Source organism: Fukomys damarensis, unplaced genomic scaffold, assembly GCF_012274545.1.
Source record: "Fukomys damarensis isolate Sample0158 unplaced genomic scaffold, DMR_v1.0_HiC HiC_scaffold_8, whole genome shotgun sequence".
NCBI lineage: Eukaryota > Metazoa > Chordata > Mammalia > Rodentia > Bathyergidae > Fukomys > Fukomys damarensis.
This window is the reverse complement of record NW_022900920.1, coordinates 16,355,419-16,374,197: the sequence shown is the minus strand read 5'-3', so window position 1 is coordinate 16,374,197 and position 18,779 is coordinate 16,355,419. Positions and strand designations below refer to the sequence as shown.

At 43.7% G+C, this 18,779-nt stretch overlaps 1 protein-coding gene across 11 annotated transcripts in view; it reads right to left on the bottom strand.

The window, feature by feature from the left end:
• The window catches only part of Fgfr2 (fibroblast growth factor receptor 2), a 104,790-nt gene that overhangs the window by 67,113 nt on the left and 18,898 nt on the right, over nt 1-18,779 (bottom strand). For 6 of the 11 annotated variants that reach the window (XM_010632766.3, XM_010632768.3, XM_010632767.3 and 3 more), the window contains exons 3-5: nt 13,401-13,667; nt 12,318-12,395; nt 551-720 (exon numbers count right to left, since the gene is read on the bottom strand). In XM_010632766.3, the coding sequence (XP_010631068.1) occupies nt 551-720; nt 12,318-12,395; nt 13,401-13,667 (515 nt within the window). The remainder of the gene's footprint in view (nt 1-550; nt 721-12,317; nt 12,396-13,400; nt 13,668-18,779) is intronic. The other 5 variants (XM_010632775.3, XM_010632776.2, XM_010632778.3 and 2 more) reach the window with 2 other exon arrangements.

Genomic DNA, 18,779 nt, shown 5'->3' with positions numbered 1-18,779 from the left:
AGGAACATTCACAGACAACTCCACAGAGATGCCGTCGATTTCCAACACCCAAATGAGCGAGGAGACTAAATTTCAGGACAAGATGGTGGACTCTTTAGACATCTCTAAGATGGAAGACAGAGGCCTGACTCTATCATCTTCTAGTATTCAGTTCATGAATAAGTTTTCACACACCTGTCTCTAGTCCAAGTCCGTTCACTGTTACTGAAGTCTTGTTCATGTAAGGAAATTACACTGAAACTTCTCAAATTCTACATCACTTTGTTTTACAGACCATAAAGCATATAGAAAACAGACTCTCAACTTTCAACCCTTTCGTTATAAACTCTCTTCATATAAAAAAAAAAAAAAACAATGCAAATGGGCAATGTACTTTAAAATTGCATGCAAGTGCAGGGTGATTTTTTTTAATATCAAACATTAACACGATCAATTATAATTACTGATTTTTTTCCCCAAAAACGTTTCTTGTAGCTCTTGCTGACCTTGGAGGGCTTTCAAAAATAAGCAAACATTTAAGAAATACAATATTTTGAAAGTTTAATTCTACCTTATAGCCTCCAATACGATGTTCCTGCTTAAATTCCTTCCCGTTTTTCAGCCACCTCATTGTTGGCGTTGGATTCCCCCCAGCTGGGCAGCGGAATTTGACAGTGTTGGCCGCGGGGACAGCGTGTAGTCGCTTTTCCATCTTTTCCGTATTGGTCCAGTATGGTGCTCCTGATTTGGAAGACAACATTTAGATTTATGTACATGGAAAACTGCACCTCCATAAGTAAACTCCAAAACAAGGTAAGCTCATTTTACTGCGTATGAAAAGGGTCTGATATTTTAAAATTTTTGGATAGTATTTCCATAAGGAACACATTTTCAGAAGTCTAGGCCAGCTGGCCTCGCAGAAGGTCCCTCAAGGGACTGCTTATTGGTTTATGTCTATTAACAGGGAAAAAAGCATTGGAGACACCTTCTTGCTCTTGGTACTGGTGCCAGAAAATAATTTTGTGTCAAATCATGTTTTAAAATGTTATTTTATACTCCCAGTAAGAACACAGGCAATAATAATGGCTCTGTCCTCCAAAAAATACACCATTTTAGATCAACACAACTATTAAATGATCACATGTACACACTGGTAAAAGCAGGCCATCCCCGAGAGCCTCATCAACGTATCCATCAGAGTTTTCCTTTAAAGGGCAATCAGTACTGTATATTATCATCCTAATATGGTGAAATGCTCCAAGGAGACATCATTAATTTCCCAATGCAAATACAAACTACCACATCACCAAATATGTGTTAATACAGAATAATGAAATACTGTTATCACTAAATATATTTTAAGAGTTTTCCTCTCCAACAGTGGTTATGTGAACACCATAATCCTATTCTTGTGCCTAAGTTGATAACTTAATAGGGGGCGACCAGCTAAATGCTATCAAAAGCTGGGCCCTCTCAATGGCCTTTGTGGTCACAAACACAAGTGATTTTGAAACTCAAGAAAGGAGGTACATTTTGAAACCATCGAGTGAAGTATGTTTTATGAGTAAGAGCCACAGCATTGAGGCACAGTATGGCTACATATTTTTCACTGCTAATAATGGCTAATGACTGCTACTGATTGCATGATGCTTACTTGCCAAGCATTGCAGTAAGAACTTTTTCCTTTTAAATAAAATAATCCTCACCACAATCTAATGAAAAAGGTGCTACTATCATCCTTGTTCCCCAGGTAAGGGAACTAAGGAGCTAAGAAATAATCTGCCAGAAGCCATAAAGCTCAAAAGAAGTGCAACCAGGATTTGAACCTGGATTGGTCCGATGCCAGGGCCTTACTTTCCATTACTACCAAGATTTAGCTTCTCTGCAGGGCTAGAACCCATGCCTTCAACTACATAATACGTAAAACTGGAGTGCCGGATAGCTAGCCTGGGCCAAGGGTACACAGCTCCTCCTTTACTACTGTTCAGAACTTCCACCGAAATCTAGAGTAGCAACTTCATTTTTCACATTCATGTTTCTATCCTAGCAAATCAGTAATCACAATCCCTGTACTCTCTTACCCCACAGGGTCCATCAACAGGCTGCTTCATTAGTTTGCTGCTTTCTAGTAAGGGTTAGACTGAGCGGCAGCACCCACACTCCAGAAACCAGACACAAAGTGGTCTTGGGTCTCTGATGCAGGCTTAGAAGGGTCCTCTCCTCTACAGGGGCACAGCAAGCCAGTGGGCAGTAACAATCCCAGCAGCTATATTCTTGTATTACAATTATATATTAGAATAATTTGACCCCAAACACCTACCCCTACCTGTCATAAAAGACAAGGCTAAGATTTTTTTCTGTATCTTATTTCTCCTTGTGAACACCCAAGTGGCAAGGTGGTGGGATTTACACAGCATCATGTGATACCAAGTGCAGAGAAGGGTAAAAACATAGTCCGTATTCATGGGGAGGGGGGACAGAGAGAGCAGGGAGAAAAGAAGACAGAAGAGAAAGATGGGGTTGCATTCTTTCCTTCAAATCCAGGAGCATTTGCAATGGGCAGGCAACCTGGGTAGCCATTTGGCTTTGAGTGTCTAATGTCCATAAACACTTCTTCTTTTGAGAGTTCACCACAGAGTACTTGACTCCCATTTATCACAAGACCCGCAGGACCCGGCACATACAGAAAAAAATCCCAATAATCTTTCATTTTCTAAAAGCTTCCACCTAGAAAACTCCACCCACAGCCACTGAAAAGAAACCATTGAGAACACAAAATAAATAATGAGCTTTGTTGCTACACAAAGACTTTTATAAATCTGACCTAAATGAAAAGCATGCCTCATGCTGTCAGGTGTCTGTACTCACGGCATTTGTTTAAGTAAACACAATAGGCTATTCACGTGAATTAGCTAAATATTAATGTAGTAACTCTTTCAGATAGCATCAATTACCACTAAGCTGATCCTTTGGAATGTTGTTTCTTTTTCACATGAATGAAATCAACAGAAATGTGCTCACATACTATTAAGCATGATTTTCGTGCCCCCACCAAAATGGGACTTGGCTTAAGGAAGTAGGAATACAGATCTTTTTTACTATCACTGGGCTAAGCCACAGGTGAAGTTTCACCTGTATCACAGGGATTGTCGCTGGGCACATTTACTGCACAGGCCTGGTGACCAAGGCCTTTTGTCCTAGCACCGAAGGTATGATTTAAGGACTAGGGTAAAATAATTTTTGCTGGAATTTCTGGCAGGTAGCCACTTCCCCGAGGTGAAATTTCAGTCATCAAAACTGAACCTATAGGCCCGGGGATTAAGCTCAGTGGTTCAGTGGCCTGCCTTGCAAGTGCAAGGTCCCAAGTTCGATCCCTGGTACCAAAAAAATAAAATAAAAATTTAAAAAATTTTACCTATAAAATCTGTTCACACAAAACAGATATCTAACCATGTGTCAGGGTGTGCTCACAACATCTCAGCTCAGTCTCTGAGACCTGAGGTGGGTGGGGACCTCATGAAATCAAATCGCCAAGTAGGAGCAGATCCCGTACATGGCTACAGCTTAAAATTAAATTTCACAGCAATCCCTCATCGTGACCTGACAGAACGGGCCACTTGGCCAAGGCATTTGAGGGGTTCTCTGTGCCTGTGAACACCCCAATCCCCTGCCTAGGCTTCTGTCTGCCTGACCAGCCTCACTGTGGGGAATCAGTGTCACACGGGCATGACAGCCCTGTGTAACTAAGCCTCCCTTTAAGATATCAAGCTCACACAATTGTTTTTTAATAATGAAAGGATGAAACTATTATTTTACAATGGCTTCTCCTAAAGAATCAGAAAAAGTACAATATCTTAAGAATAACCCTGCAGTGTTTCCTTCTTCCTCAGCTTTGTGTTCTCTGTTTTCTCTTTTTACATCAATCTTTCCTGCCATTTTTGCCTTCTAACCACATGGAAAGGCCCAAGCACCTTGGACAAGCCAGAGGCTAAGAAGGCCTATTTCATTCCAGGGTTCAGGAACAGCTTCAACAACCCTCATTCGGAGAGGGAAATGGTGCGGCAAATTAAAGATTTCTGAAAGCAGAGGTGACCCTTGTACATAGGAGATGACCAAAAGAGATGTTTCACCAACATCCTTGTCGGAGATGAAGCAGCAAGCCAAGGACACATTGTTTGAAATCAAGTACAGATACACCAGCATCTATTTAATATGCCTCCCTGGGTATAACCTTAGAAGTACAGGAAAAATGAGTTTAAAGTCCCTTAATGAATAAAGGGGTAACTGTGATGTAGACTTGTGGGGGCACACAAATGAGTCATCTCAAACCACCTGAAAACAAGTTGACCTCGATCACAAATAGAGTCCCTTAGGCGCTGACATCCTTAGATCTTCTGTCATCATATAAACGAAACAACAATGTTCTCCTAGTCATTAAATACTAATGACGAGCAAATAAAAGAACAGTAAGACCCAGCCACAATGAATAAATAAAACTCTATTACTAAGATACCTACGCATTACCACTGTTACACTGAAACAGTTGCTGCCTGTTAGCGATAGGGTTCGGTAGAATTTTAAGACTCTTAAAATGTGGTTGACCAGAGAGATATTCACACCCTCCACAGGAACAGCCCTCCTAGTACTCTGGCACAGCCTTTCTATGCCCTGCCACCAGACAGTGAAGGCACAGCCTCTTCATCACTGATGTGGCTTCCGCACCAGGGTATCTGTCCTGGAAAGTACTGCTGGTGATGTCTGATCACTAGCAGGGACAGGGAACCTCACGCTGCAGCTTGAGCTCTCTTCGGCCACTACAGGAGGGACTCCAGGGCTGATGGATGAACAGATGGACCATGAGTCTTCAACACCTTGGCTATAAAGTGAGAGAGTTGTTCTCAAAAGGCCTCTCCCCATTTTAACATTCTTTCCAATTACCTTTGTGCTAGGTAGGTACTGCTTCTGTTGACAAATGGTAGGATTAGAAGGGCCTGGTTTGGTTTGGTTTTTATTCTGTTTGAGACAGCATTTTGCTTTGTAGTTCAGGCTGACTTGAACTATGTATCCCAGGCTGGACAACTAATGACAATCCTCCTGCCTCAGGCGCCCAAGTGATGGGATTACAGGCATGTGCCACCACAGCCATCTAGAGGGGCCTGGCCCTGTAATTTAATGAGAACCATAGGCTGGTGGGCCTTGTCCCCACAAAAGCCCTGACATATCCCACCCTGACACCTAAGGTTTATGGTCTATACTCTCTCTCTGGAACAAAAAGAAAGTAGAGCCCAATGCTTTAAAGGAAAAACATGGAATCATATTATAATGCTGTACTGAAAAAGACCTGGGTGACCATCTGCCCTGATAACTGATGTGATCAATGTCACCCAGCAAGGTTAAATGATTTGATCAAGGCCACACAGCCAGGGGCCGGGCTGCGGCCAGCTCCAAGTTTCCAGCTCCCTGAACACTGCTCTTTCAACCACTCCAGGCTGCCCTGTGAACTCTCCCATGGTAATTAAGTCAAAAGTTCAAGATTTATGTGAGCCATGGATGCTGATGACTGCCAACTGTATTTTTATTGATGCAAAAATAAAAAAAGAGCCTGTTTCAGCTCCTAGATTAAGTCTCACAAACTCCCTAAAGCCCCACTAAGGCCTCTGTCTTAAATCTATAATTAGGGCTTTTAAAAATATCACTAATCAGGACATTTGAATGCTTTGACCCCTGATGGGGGAGGTGGAGGGAGATGTCACTGTCCTTGCTGCGGACCACGGTTCATCTGTTTTCAGTTTGGCATAAACTAAGAGAAAACAAACTTCACAAAGTATGGAAATAGTGAGGGTGTGATGATGAGGAGATACATCTGTGGCTTCATTTAAGAACTCTCATTCAAACAACAACTCATGGCATTCAATCAGAAACACATTCTCTTTTTTTAAACCAGGCAGTCACTTTCAGTGAAGTATCTCGAGTCCACTGGAACGCCCACTGCCCCATGGGAAGTCCCAGGATATGCCTTCAAGAGAAAACCCTCCAGCCAATGGCCGTGCGCCTTGACTGGGGTGGAGGTGGGGAACTGAGAAGGCAAAGCTGTTCAATAGAAACCATCACCGGAGTTTGTGACAAAACTCCCTAACCAACTTCTTGGTGAAGCTTTTAGGAAGAACTCCCAAAACCATAGGAGGCCTGAGTGTTTTTGGCATTTTGTTTTGTTTTGGCCCTTTTCAATTCCTAGAAATGTTGACACACCTAAGAATTCTGCATTCACCAACTTAGATACTATCTCTACCAATCAGAACAGAGGCAGCTAAGACTTGTTATCATCAGCAGGTTAATCAATGAAATTAGCTTGTACTCTTGGAATCTTGGGCTAAGTAGCTTTGTTTTCCCCATTTCCAAAAGAATAATAATAATAATAAAATAATAATAATAATAATAATAACTTGCCTTTCTCTTGGACATGAAGTAGAGGACATCTGCAAGTCTCAATGAGAATGAAACCAAACTAAAAAATCCCCCCCTTCACTCAAGACACAACCTGGATGGCAGCCAGCATCTTCCTGCAGCCATCTTCCTATCAGCTCCCTCTACTTAAGCAAATGAACTATAAACTTTGTTGATCATGACTGTCTCAAGAACTAAGTCTCAGGCTCTTCAGAAACATTATCACTAAACACAGACTGAAGGCGATAAAAACAATCCCTGAAATAAATAAGCATGCTTGTCTATATACTTTGCCACCAGATAACCCATCAAGATACCTAGTACTGGGCCAGGGATTTAGCTCAGTGGTTCCACCGCCTGCCTCACAAGTGCAGGGATCAGAGTTTGTTCCCCATACCAAAAAAAAAAAAAGATACCTAGTACCTAGGGAAAGAAAGAACTAGTTAAGTTACACTTTTCTGTGTCAAAGCATAAATTCTGAACCTTCCAAAATCTTCAGCCTGGATGTGTTTCAAAAATCAGCATTTGAAACCGTAGCTCTCCGTCCAGAGAAAATGTGTTTCACCAAAGGGCAAGTATAGCTGCAGCATTTCCTGGCAACCGGGCTTCTAATGACATCACAGGGTTGCTCTGCTTGGGGAGACGTCTAGAGCTGGCATGTGTGAGGTCATCAGCCAGGCAGCTGCTGAAATATGCGCGGAGGATGCTCTTCACATCTGGGTGGTGGTGTGGGGAGGTGGCCGGGTCCACCCATCAGCCCCTTCCAGGGCTTTCTCTGTGCATGCACCAAGATGCTAATAGATGCTATCCAGAGTCCACCAAAAAAAAAAAGAATGCACATTTCAGCAGTCTGCCATACCAATAAGTAGCTGGAAGCGAATGGCCACTAGTCTTGAGCACCTCTTGTAACTGCAGAGGCCACAGGTAACTTGTATTATTAATCTCATGATGTCTCAATAAATATAGTATTAAAATATTTATAAGGATTTTCTCTGCCTGATGTATACAATTCTTTTGGCAGATTCTGTATTTTTAAGAGTCTTACATTCAGTAAGTTTGGAAAATGTAAAATGAAGTAGTTGTTTTTCTGTAGAACTCCTCAGAAGTTATACTAAGCTTTTGGACATTACATTATCGTCAAGAAAGGGTCACTGCATGCAGTGTTTCCCAGATTTGTTTCAAAATAAAAACTCATTTTTGATGGTGAATTATTCTGAAACAGGGTACCAGGGAGTACTCTTTGAGAAACACTAGCTTACCTTCTGCATGTACAAACCAGACCTGAACACTGCTGTTCCATTTTTAATAAGATCCATAAATGATGCATGTAAACCCTATAATTTCACAAAACATCCATTCAGCCTCAAGACTGGTTCTTGCCCTCAAGAAGTAAACAGTCTACTGAGAAAGGCAGACCTTGAGATACTAGATAGTGTTGCACACAGTACCTTTCCACCTAGTGCTGGTATCAACCCAAGGCCCTCATTTTAATTATCGATGTTGTCTTTGCCACTGTATTTGGCTACTGAGTTTTCTATATTCTATAGAGAACTAGAAAGATCTGTACCTGGCAGATAAGCTCGCCTTCTTATTTGTAACCACCACGATTAGATAGACAGCAATCTAGCATATCAGCAAAAGGAATCACCCGCAATATGTTTTCTTCAAGCTAGAAGATACAGAAAAATGCAATGTCTTATATGCAATGAGAAAAACAATCTCCCTAGCAAAGCAGCCCCCCAAATGTTGCTGCTAGCACAGGAGCACCAGTGTATGCCTTGTTAACTTTCCTAAAGAGGAACATTGAAGTACACCCCAGAGGCATTTCCATGCAATCAAAAGGCATCAAAGGAACCAATGTGAACATGTGGGTGTTTCCAGATGGTTGAAAATGTAAAAAATTCCGAGCTTCTGCAATTTTCCCTACTCTTTGGGTCAGGTATTTGACACATGAGGTGGCAAAAAATTGTTTTAGTGGCAACATCCCCTTTCCTGCCTTGCCAATTACCCCAGCCATGGCATTTCTCTGTCCACACAGGCCACAGCTGCTTAATCTCAGCAGCCCCAGGCTCCACCTGTGAATCAGACCAGCCTAATCACACTAACAGATGGCAGAGGCCAAGTAGCCAGCTAAGAACTGCTATCACTTTAAATAGCATCTAATGTTTCACAGGCACCAAACAGAGGCATCTCCCAACAGCAGTATCTCCCTGGTACAGCTAACACTAGCCCTTAATCACAGCACAGCACTCATTTCGGGACAGAGGTGGTGCCATTTGAGAGCTAATTACAAAAAGCCCCGCCTGCAAGGTGAAAGCATGGCAAATGCAGTACTGGCCAGCTACTGTGACATGCGGCACTCTTCAGCCTGGCCCTGCTACATGGCACGGGGCAGTCAGGCAAGTAGCGCAGGCAAGACCGAGAGTGCACTGTGGACCAGCCTCCTGAGCCAGCAGAGAGCGATGCCCTCCACTCAGCCTGGCAGCTGCATAACCTACACCTGCCCCGCCGCACAGTCCATCACTTCCTGGGGGCCCGCCACGATGCGCACCCAGGCAGGGCACGTGACCACCAGGCCAGCCAAACCCAGGAACCCACGTATGCTTCTGCAATTTTCCCTATTAATCAGGCCAGGCGTTTGACACTGGCAGACATTCTCATTCTGCCCCCAGCATGACCCTGGGACACCCACAAGCAATGAGCCTGACCCAAAGCTCTGCCTTTGGTCACTGAGTCACAGTTTTCAGAGGAACTGCTCTGCCCACCTTCCCAGGTGACTGGTGGTGGGGACTGAGCCAGCAGTCAGCACGAAGTCTGTCGGCACAGGCCCTCAGCTTCTCCGCCTCCAGCTTCGTGCCAGAGCCAAAGAAGATGCAAGCAACATGCTCTGCTGTACCAGTGCTCATGATTGTTAGTACTAGTCCCTTCAGAAGGCTGGTTCCAATCATAGAAGACATATTCACTCACCTTATCACTTGCTCTTTTATGGCCAAGACAACTAATGGTAAACTCCCATTCAGGGAGGATCTTATGTGCACCCTGAGCCAGTGGTTTTCACACTTTGGTTACTCTCGGTTTCTGCTCAGTGGGTCTGAGAATTGCAGTTTCTAACAAGATGCCAAGCGATGTGGATGTGGGACAGCGCTTTGTGAACCTCTACTCCAAGCTTCATCTCGCCAAAAAGTAAAAGCTTATCTAAATCAAAATATTTCCATTTTCCCAGGCTACCAGGAGACTCAGGGACAGATCTGTCTTTAACACATTCATCCCAGGTACCTAATAACATCCATCATCTCTTCCTTAGCAACAATAATGAAAATGGGGGCAAATAATTAAGAAGTGAAAGTAGGAAGGAGGGTAGGGAGGGGAAGGGAATAGAGTAGTGTTAAGTGCGTGAAACTGCTTCCTAAGATGTAATCTTCACATATAGCAAATGTGTACTAACATTTTTTAAAAGCCCTAGGGCTAAATATTTTTTCCACAAATGATGCAGAACCAAGTGGATATTCACAGAAAATCTAGATACAGAATCTATAAAAATTAACTTAAAACTGATCACAACCATGATCTAAATGTAAAACATAAAACTCCTATGAGACAACAAAGAGTTGGGATTTGCTGAAGTCTTTTCAGATGTGATACCGATGGTATAATCCTTGAAAGAACTGATAAACTGGTCCTTGATATAAATTAAAAATTTTGCTCTGTGATGGACACTGTCAAAAAAATGAAAAGACAAGCCACAGACCAAAGGAAATATTTTCCAAAAACAAAGGACTGTATCCAAAATATAGAAAGAACTCTTACAAACCAATAAGAACACAACCCACTTAAAAAAAATGAGCCAAAGGGTAACAGACACCTCACCAAAGAAGACACACAGCAGATAAAAAGACTGTTTTACATCATCCATCATGAGGGAAATATAAATTAAAACAAAGAGTTACCATTACACACCTACTATAATGTCCAAGCTCCAGAATACTGACAACAGGAGACACTGGTGAGTCTGAGGAGCAATAGGTATTTATTCACTGCTAGTGGGAATACAAAATTGCAGGTCTGCTTTGGAAAGCAGGTTGGCGATTCCCTATAAATCTGAACACTCTTACTATATCACCGAATAATCATGCTCCTTGGTATTTGTCCAAAGAGCTGAAAACTTACATCTAAACAAAAACCTGTACACAGGTGCTTGTAGCAGCTCAATTCATAATTATTAAAACTCGAAGCAACTAAGGACTCCTTTAAAGTAGGTAAATAAATTGTGGCACCTACAGACAAGGGAATAGTACTGAGTGCTAAAAAGAAAGATTATTATGAAAGCCAAAGAGGAAACTTAAATACATAGTACTAAATAGAAGAAGCCAATCTGAAAAAGCTATATAGTGTCTGATTCCAACTGTATGACATTCTACATAACTCTGGAGACAATAAAAAGATCAGTGGTTGCCAAGGTTTGGTACGGAGGGAGACGTGAATAAGTGGGGCACAGAGATTTGTAGGGCAGTGAAAATTACTCTGTACTACAGTGGTAGCTACAGGTCATTTTCCATGTGTCCAAATCCACAGAAAGTACAACGCTAAGAATGAACCCAGCATAAATGGTAAAGTTTGGGTGATTATAATGTACCAATGTAGGTTCATCAACTGTAGCAGATATACCACAGCCTGGAGAGTGTGTGGACAATGGGAGAGGTTGTCTCTGTGTGGGGACAAGAGGTCATGGGAAATCTCTGTAGCTTCCCCTTAATTTTCCTATAAACCTCAAACTGATCATTAAAAGTCTGTTTTTTAAAAACACCTGTGCCTACTTTAATAATTATCTAATGATTTAGGCCTTGCTTACATGTGCTTAACTAACAAAAATCCCTTTGAGAAAATGTAAAATACGCCACATAAGCACAGAATCCCAATGACCAATGTGCCATCCTTGTGGGAAAATTCCAGTCACGTCATTGGTGGATGCGACGGGGGCGGGACTTTATTTTCCTCATGAAGCAAGCATTCACAAGCCCACAAGTACTAACTCATTTAATCCTCATAACAACGCAGAAGACATTATCATTATTATTATTCCCATCTTACAGTTTAAGAAACAAGCACAGAAGTTAAACGAGCAACTGAGAAGTGGTGAAGTACAATTCAAATCTAGGCTGCCCAGCTCCAAGAGGCCAGCCACTTTCTTACCCACTAAGGAAACAACCTCTCAAGTGTTAGTGCTCACAGTTAACCGCCTTAAGATAAACAGACAACCCTTAGGCCCCTTTCCCATTCCTGACTACAAGGCAAGAAATACTTTCCTTATTTCCTCATACATGAGGCACATGTTTTAGAAGGCCAGGACTCCTCAGCCTCAGCTGACATTTTAGACAAGATAATTTTCTTTCACTAGAGCTAAGCTGCACATTGTAAGACACTACATTCACCAGCAGCACTCTTGGTTCTTGCCTGTGAGATGTCACTGGTACCCTCCCCAAATGTGACAGCCAGATATTACCACATGTTCTAGAGGAGTGGGGGTAGGCAATCGACAATGGTCAAGAACCACTGGGTTAAGTCAAGCACAACCAATCGATGGTTATCCAAAAAACAAAGATGGTACATGGTCCTACTAGTGTTATGTTTCCAAACAGTGAAAAACCAAAGGGAAAAGGAAAACCAAGGAAAGAAAGTACTCGGTTTGAACAGAGTGACACAAGAAGAAAAGACGAGCAGTAGAAAAGGGTGGACAGCAGCACTGGTTTATTCGTCAGTTTGAAAGTTGGGACAGTAGAAACAGCAGGGGACAACAAGGGCCACGGGACACAACATGGCACCGAAGAGTTGACAGAAGACAGGTGACAGCCAGGACTCCCCTTCTCGAGGACCTTCAGAGGTGGGCGGTTACTTACTCTTGTTGTTACTGTTCTCACTGACAAAATCTTCAGAGCCGTCTGTGTCGTCCTCGTCGTCCCCAGAGGAGATGGCATCTGTGTACAGAAGAACATATCCATGGATGTGCTTTCACAAAGTCAAGGTTTGCGATTATCTACAACTAAGCCAGCCTTTCTCCAAAGTGAATTCAACAACCCAGAAGCCCACAAGGAAAGTCTCAGACCATGTTTGGTTAAGACGGTTTTAATGGCTTAAAGTGTCTCTCCATGATGACAGTTGGTCTCTATTATGATTCTCAATGTTTTCTGCTTTCACGTTATTTAAACATGCTATAAAATTGGATATACTGGAATTGGATTTTAAGCTTTAAACAAATTCAAGTCTCCAACAAATTTACTGACTGTATAATAGCAAAAAAAAAAAAATTTTTTCCAACAAAACTTTTCAGCATTTGGATCCCCTTCAAGAACAGAATTAGTCCTTAACAAGACCTAGCCCATCTGTGGTGCTTCTGATAGTTACCTGTGATCTGAAACAGAACTTTAAACTCCCCATAAAGGGGGCCTGTTTGGGCCTTCTCAGTGCATGGAGGAAAGAAATTCAAATTTTTAATAAAGAAATCAGAAATCTGGAGCTTTCAAATTTCAATCCTATATTCTAAGTGCCAAGGATATTGCCGATACAGAGGGAAAAAAATTGATTTTAAATAAAAAGTGTTCTGTTTTAAAAAGGCAATGTTACTTTTGCAGGAGTTCTCTGTCATTTGTAATGATCAGCTTTTCTGATGCATTGGACTCCAGGGAAGAATTTTAAAAGTAGATCAGGATCAGCTGGGTGTGTAGTACACACCTACAGTACCAGCTATTGGGAGGTTGAGGCAGGAAGATCACTTGAGCCCAAGAGTTTGAGACTTGTGTAGCAACACAGCAAGACCCTGTCTTAAAAAATAATTAAAAATAAAAAAGATCAACAGCAAAATCTGAGGTGATGTGCCTCACAGCCCAGTGACAAGCCTCACTATGATTTCACTTGGCTGAAAAAATTCTTCCCAGAAAATGGCTCCCAAGAAGAGAGAATATAACTCTCGCAAGCCAACTCACCTGTGATATTCACCATGAAGTACCAAGTTTCACTGTCTACAGTCCTAGAGGCAGTACAAGCATAGAGGCCGGAGTCTCTAGGTGTGGCGCCTTTTATCTGTAAGTACTCCCCAATAAGCACTGTCCTATTGTTGGGCCCCAAGTGTACCCCATCCTTAGTCCAACTGATCATGGCGGCATCTTTCAACAGGCAGCGCAATTCTAGTGACTCCCCTGGCGCAGCCACGTAAACTTCTGGTTGAGAGATTTGGTATTTGGTTGGTGGCTCTGCAGAAAGGCGGGAGAGAAGATAGACAGGTGGGAAAGAGGGAGAGGAGAAAATGTCCAACAAAGGTCAGTGGAGGCCCATTCATTCCCAGGAGAAGTTGTTCTAGCTCTGCAAATGGCCCCAGCAACTACCTCTCCCTGCACTCCATGACACCAGGACACAGCCCTCACCTACAGGGTACAGTTGAGCACGGCAACACCCTCAAAACACCCTCAAACACCCTCAAAAGTTGGCCCGCCTCAGTGTCCACACCAACACCCAGTGTGGAAAGACATTCTGCAAAAAAATGTTTACGTCAACTGCCAAACCAAGGCCTTCTTGTACTGTAGCCCCTGGGAAATCCCATTACTGTAGAACTTTTTATTCATAAAAACACTGGGTTTCACAACTTTGCTCATTCATTGTGAATGTATGTGTGCCTCACATATATTCTTACTTATCTAATTATTTGTGCTATACTTGATCTGTTGTCACAAAGCCAAGTTGCTTAAAATGAAATGTCTCAAATTCAAGGGAATGGAATGGATCCTTCCATGAACTGCTTCTCTGTCAGGAGTTTTCATGCACACTCAGGATTAGATCAGTATTGTGCTGGTTGGGAAACTTAATTCTGTGCTGGGTGAATTGGAACATGCTGTTTTGTCCTTCAAAATGATAAAAGCCTAGAGGCCCTAACCCCAAAAAACAGCAAAATGTCCTAACAGCTGAAAAGCAGTCTCCTCTGAGTGCAAACAAATCTTGTAACAATGATGAATGCTATACACCCCTCACTCCACATAAAGCCAAGGCTACCCTGCCCACCAAGCCCACCACACACATCCAGGGATTCTCAGCCTCCTCTACATCCCATGCCTTTCTCTTCTTTACCCTTCCTTTTTCCCTTTCCTGCTAAAACTAACTCATTCTTCGAGGTTTAAATCCAGCATGACAAGCTACACTGCATCAGTGACCTGGCCAGAAGTAACTGATCTCAGCCTACACTTGCCTGCTTCCCCAGCTCTGGGGTTTACATATTTTAAGAGTGTGTCCTGTCTCCCCAAAGAGATACCAGGCTCCCAGAACAGGGCCCAGGTCTTAAGGGTCTCTGTGTCCCACTACCTCCATCCCAGGGCTTATTCAGCAAATACAGGGAAGGTGACCACATTGAACATAACAGTTCCCAAATATGTGGTGCAGGATGGGGCCCAAGAAGATCCAGCCCATACAACTGCTCCAAAAAGAGGTAGGAGGAGCCCATTGACCTTTAAGAAGAATAGCCAGAGCTGCTGGCCTCGGTGCCCACGAGGGTCTGTGAAACACGCTTTCATCCCCACGGGGAGAGCTGTGAATGGTACACGGAGTCTCAGGCCCAGAAAACACAAAGCTTCCTGCCTAGTACTGGGATGGCTCCAAACTAGGGTGGCATCACAAGGCAATTGTTTTGCCCAGCACCCACTCCAAAGGTCAAATCATCCATATGATTCAAATAAATTCATGTTCCAGTCCCACTATTGAAGAAGCATCTGGCCCAACAAATCCCACCCCTCACCACCAGCCAACACAGGGGTCCCAGGACACCCAAATGGGGCCCCTCCAAAGACACACAAGCCAAGAGCTCAGCTGTTAAGCAGTTCACAAACACAGAGATAACCACACAAAAGAAAATAGGAATCTGGCTGAACATGGACAAATACACCCCCAAAACACGGACTGCAAGAAAATCCCAACTGACAAGCAGGTTATGTTTCAACTATTTACTGAACACCTACCGCGAGCGAAACTTGGTGCTAGGTACTCAGGAATCGACAGGAGATAGGACAAAGTCCCCACCCTTGTGCAGCATCCATTGGGCTCTTAAGTACACAGCAAAACAGGGCCCCACACAGATATGGTGGGCAAGGGCCTCAGCCCATAGCAGGAGCCAGCAAACCTTGGCCCAGGGGCCAAGCCAGCCACAGCTTGCTTTTGTAAACACAGTTTTCTTGGAGCACTGCCATACTCATTTATTTATGTATTGTCTGAGGCTGCTTTTGTGTTAGAAGGGCAAAGTTGAGTAGTTGCAACAGAGACCCTATGGCCTGCAAGGATGAAAACATTTACAGTCTTGCCTTTAAGAAAGCTCCGCCCCCGTGGTATGAGAGACTCACAGAATGCTCTTCTCCAAAGGACAATCATTTGGCTAAGAAGTGAAGGACAAAGTTGGAAAACATTGAGAACTTGGTTGAAGACTCTCAGATCAGGTCTCCCAAGGCAGTTTAAGTCAGGAGGCAGCCAAACTGAGTGACTAACAGAAACAATTGGAACTCTGGATACAGAGAAAGGAAGAGAAATAGAGAGAGAGAGAAAAGAGAGTTTAGTTTGGCCCCAAATCTCAGACCACCTACCACTCCACTCCCAGCATCCTAGAACCACAGATTCACTCAACATCAGAACTGATGGATCCCCACGCTATTCCATTCAACCTCTTTTTCAGCTGCAAAAAGCAAAGATCCGATGTTATCTGAGTCCCACGTCTTCAATAATTACTAACACCCACAATGTTAGAAGGAATTTACACTGGATCATCCTTGGTCATAAATAACTAGTATTTATTATGACCACATCATATGATCAGCAAGTCATCGAGAATGTTCTGGAATTTGCTTTCCTCTGCCAAGTTGATCATCAAGGATTACGGAGCAAGAAAGCAGCTGGACCAAAGCAGCAAAGTTTCCTTCCTGGAAAGGGGAGATGACTGGGACCCTCTTAGCCCATCTGCTCCTTTCCTGCCCCTCTGATAAACAAAAGTCGTGTCCTCCCCCTTGCAAAGTAACTTCTGTTTTTTAAAGGTAAGTGTTTTCACTGAGAATTCCTTCCTTCATAGGAAATCAATAAAACAAAGTCCACAGAAACTGGGTATCTGAGTTGCTGAATCAATGCCACCAAACATACACCACCACCTGCCAGTTGAACCAGCAGGAGGCAGGACAGCAAGGAATCATGGGCAGGGGTGGCAACAGGTTCGGGACTAAACACAAAAGTTTGGTAACGGCACGCTGCCCTGAATGCAAGAGGGCAATACCCCTAGTTAAAGGTCTTTTCCATCCTGCCAAAACTCTCAGCTACAGGTCCCTCAAATGCTGAAGAACAGGAATAACCAAATATCCAGGTATTATGTGTGGGCTCCAACCAGCCAAACAATGTGAACTTGATCTTCCAACACTACCCACTCAGCCAATGATGGTCACTGTCCTTATGATTCTTCAAGGCTGCAAGTGTTCACCATGATTTTGAGCACCACTGCACCTCAAGGACAATGAGAGGGCACCTGGGTCTTCTCTCCATACATGAAACATTGTTACTGATGCCTTATATCTCAATAGGGCAGTGACTATGACTTGATGAACTAAAAACAGATCTTGATTCCAGTGAAACCAAGTCAAAAGTGTCATTCAATTTTCCAGTGAGAAGATGAGCTTCAAGGAGAGTAAAATATCTTCCCCAAATACATCAGTAAAATAATGACGTTTATCCATAAACATCAAGGCATCCCAATTTCAAAGTCTCCAATCCACAAAGGCTGTCTTGGTAAACTCACAGCACAGGGACTGCTCTCTCCCAAGTGGTCATTTCACAAAAGGCCCTGCAGCAGCGTCTATAGTAAGTGATGAAGCCACACACATATCTGCCTGTCCTAGAAGTCTTTAAGCACATGCTAGGGGGAAGGAAGAAAGGGGTAAATAAAAGCAAAAGAATGAGAAGGGAGGGACAGGTTGAAACAATAAGAAGGGAAAGGAGAAACAGCTGAAAGGCAGGAGGAGAGGCCAAGGAGGCTGCAGGACCTCAATGGGGAGGGCAGAATGCCAACCAATCCCCTGCCAGGCCACCCGGCGCCCCTACTAATATGGCCTGCAGGCCCCGGATGCTCACATCAGAGCCACCTTGGGCCAGAGTGCCAAGAATACGGAGCCCACACAGCTGCCTCTGTGTCGTCCTGCCCTCCCCTAGAAGCCATTTGGTTTCCCAAGAGCTGTGCTTCTCCGCTGTATCTGAACACCTCAGGTGAGTTCGGAGCTGCTCGCTGCAAAGATCACTCCTGTATCCTGTGACTGCACCTCCAAGTCTCATCTCCCACTGTCCTAGGAGGGGCCAAGACTGCCTGCTGATCCCTCTACACCACACATGCTGTGCCCACCACCCCTACCTTCCTCCTTAACTTGGATCCCCCTCCATGCAAAGGCCTCTCACTCCTCACCTCCACCGAGATTTACAGCCTGATCTATGCAACATGACAGCTGACATGGGGCCAAAGCCTCCCCAGAAACTCTAAACAATGCCTTTTAATAGTGATACGAAGATTTCCTGGATTCAGTGTTTCTGATGCTGTGGCGCACACTGTTCACCCGACCTGTCCCCACTGCTCCTGCCAAAGAACCTGGGAGAAGGTTCCAGGAGTCACCCTGCTCTGCACCTAATGCTCCTCTAGAGGTTTCCTCACACACAGAAAATAAGTTGCCATAATATAAACGTATATTCAAAAGAAACAAGCAAACTGGGACACACACCCATTAGTGCTAGACATTCTTCGTCATGTTAACTAAAATTACTGAACAAACAAGGTGCCCAGTTTACTTTCTGGGCGGGCTCGACACACTCACTTCTCCCTGCCACCCCCACAAGCTGGGCAGGTGCTGTGCTGCGCGGACATTTGTCTGTGTCCATGCACATTTTCCCCTAGGGTTCCACACACTTGAGAAGCATCGGCAGCATATTACAGATCAGGCAGCTTCCCAAGAAATGATGACTCTGACATTCAAAAAAAATACCAGAGAGGCAAACTTCTACAGCTAGCCAATGGGGGGGCGGGGCCAATGGCCATCTACCCTAGGAAAACCCTAGGTTTCCTAGGAAACCCCTCAAATCAACATTCCTCAAGAGCCCCCAGAAATTTAGAACTGAGAGGCCTCCCGCTGGGATGAAAAGGAAACTGAGGCAAGGACTGCTCCATTCTTCAAGTCCCTCAGCAGACCCAAGCAAAGGTCTTGATCCCTGGGTGTGACATCACTCTGATTTCCCCAGCCACAAGCTGTAAGAGTTTGCCTCTCTGTAAGTAAACAAAGGGAACAATCCCTGCCTTCTCATGGATGCAGCCG